The sequence below is a fragment of the Sinocyclocheilus grahami genome, unplaced genomic scaffold (genome assembly GCF_001515645.1).
Source record: "Sinocyclocheilus grahami isolate Dianchi unplaced genomic scaffold, SAMN03320097.WGS_v1.1 scaffold44.1, whole genome shotgun sequence".
Classification (NCBI taxonomy): domain Eukaryota; kingdom Metazoa; phylum Chordata; class Actinopteri; order Cypriniformes; family Cyprinidae; genus Sinocyclocheilus; species Sinocyclocheilus grahami.
This window is the reverse complement of record NW_015505223.1, coordinates 980,373-982,588: the sequence shown is the minus strand read 5'-3', so window position 1 is coordinate 982,588 and position 2,216 is coordinate 980,373. Positions and strand designations below refer to the sequence as shown.

Here is a 2,216-nt window from a genome sequence, read left to right as displayed (position 1 = left end):
GTTACAAAAAGATTTACATTTCAAAAAATTGCTGTTCTTTTGAAGCTTATATTCATCAAAGCAAAAATGTATAGATGAATGAATAAATGACATTTTAAAATATTACATAAAAGTTATTTTAAGTTGCAAGTTCACAACATTACTGTTTTTATTGTATTTTTGATAAAATAAAATAAAAACAGCATTGGCAAGACTTCTTTCAAAAACATTAAAAAAAATTTTGATTCCAAACTTTCGTCAACTAACATTAGTCGTGGCCTAATGGTTAAGAGAGTTGGACTTGTAACCCAAAGATTGTGGGTTCGAGTCTCGTACTGGCAGGGATTGTAGGTGGGGGGAATGAATGTACAGTGCTCTCTCCCACCTCCAATACCACGACTGAGGAGCCCTTGAGCAAGGCACTGCTCCCCGGGCGGCGCAGCATAAATGGCTGCCTACTGCTCCGGGGGTGTGTGCGTGTGTGTGTGTGTGCACTTTGGATGGGTTAAAATGCAGAGCACTAATTCCGAGTATGTGTCACCATACCTGGCCACATGTCACTTCACTTTAATTCCAACACTAAAAACAGTAGCCTGAAACTGTGAAAAAAAAAACCTTTATTTTTGAGATTTAGAAAAGAAAAAAAATGTTTTTCACAATTATAAGCATGGGTCAAAATTCCAAATCTTGACAAATGAAAAAATAAAACGGCAAACAAATAATATTCAGATGAAGAACTAACAGACGATCAGTTGGACACACTCTGCAGCAATGTGATGTTATCTCCTTTCAACATAATCCGCCCTATTGGAGAGAGAAATTTTTTTTTAAAGTCATATCTTATTTTACATCAAACAAAAGTTATTTCTCAGAAACGCATGACTCGCCGGTATCGCAAAGTTCACACTTACCCAGGGGCTTCCTGTTCTTGGTCTTCATGTGAACCTCCTCTGCATCATCCAAAACCAAATTCATGTACTCATCAAATCCCTTGAAACACAAACAAAGAAATCAAATATAAAGTTCTCTATTCACATGCGTGTTCACAAAATTATCTGTAAAGATGAAAATGAGCTGTGTGGAAAAAATTCAATGTGAGACTTGCTGTGTTTACTCACAATGATGCAGCCCTCTATCCGCATGTTGACCTGTTCGTAGAGCCATACCTGGATTCGGGAACGCTGCACAGAAAGGGAAAAACTATTAGTAACCGAGGGAGAGGGAGGGGGGGGGGGGGGGAGGGAGAGAGAGAGAGAGAGAGAGAGAGAGAGAGAGAGAGAGAGAGAGAGAGAGAGAGAGAGAGAGAGAGAGAGAGAGAGAGAGAGAGAGAGAGAGAGAGAGAGAGAGAGAGAGAGAGAGAGAGAGAGAGAGAGAGAGAGAGAGAGAGAGAGAGAGAGAGAGAGAGAGAGAGAGAGAGAGAGAGAGAGAGAGAGAGAGAGAGAGAGAGAGAGAGAGAGAGAGAGAGAGAGAGAGAGAGAGAGAGAGAGAGAGAGAGAGAGAGAGAGAGAGAGAGAGAGAGAGAGAGAGAGAGAGAGAGAGAGAGAGAGAGAGAGAGAGAGAGAGAGAGAGAGAGAGAGAGAGAGAGAGAGAGAGAGAGAGAGAGAGAGAGAGAGAGAGAGAGAGAGAGAGAGAGAGAGAGAGAGAGAGAGAGAGAGAGAGAGAGAGAGAGAGAGAGAGAGAGAGAGAGAGAGAGAGAGAGAGAGAGAGAGAGAGAGAGAGAGAGAGAGAGAGAGAGAGAGAGAGAGAGAGAGAGAGAGAGAGAGAGAGAGAGAGAGAGAGAGAGAGAGAGAGAGAGAGAGAGAGAGAGAGAGAGAGAGAGAGAGAGAGAGAGAGAGAGAGAGAGAGAGAGAGAGAGAGAGAGAATGTCTTTTTTTTTACATTGTGATATTTTTCATGACAATTTGGCACATTTCTCCCCAAAATTCTCAATTTGTATTAGTCATATATTTTATTAGATTATAAATTATGAAGTATTTATACATTGTAGTATTGATGGTAGGCTGCTATGGATTTATGCTTATTCATTTTATTACAGTAATTTTAATCCACAAACTAAAAAAATTACATAAAAAAAATCTAAATGGTCTTAAAATCCTTTTGTTTATGCTAAATATAACATCTTTTTTTTAATAAATAAACAAACAAAAAAATAAACCAAAAGTAACAGAAAACAAAAATGCATGGGAAACCACACATTTCATACAAAATAACTAATACATAATGTATAATGTATGCAT

The 2,216-nt window shown here is 38.9% G+C and overlaps 1 protein-coding gene across 1 annotated transcript in view; it reads right to left on the bottom strand.

The window, feature by feature from the left end:
* Positions 1-583: 583 nt before the first annotated feature.
* Positions 584-2,216, bottom strand: part of LOC107582462 (small nuclear ribonucleoprotein E) — a 2,621-nt gene continuing 988 nt past the window's right edge. The window contains exons 3-5 of the mRNA XM_016268305.1: positions 1,098-1,160; positions 891-969; positions 584-783 (exon numbers count right to left, since the gene is read on the bottom strand). Of these exons, the coding sequence (XP_016123791.1) occupies positions 728-783; positions 891-969; positions 1,098-1,160 (198 nt within the window). The 3' untranslated portion in view covers positions 584-727. The remainder of the gene's footprint in view (positions 784-890; positions 970-1,097; positions 1,161-2,216) is intronic.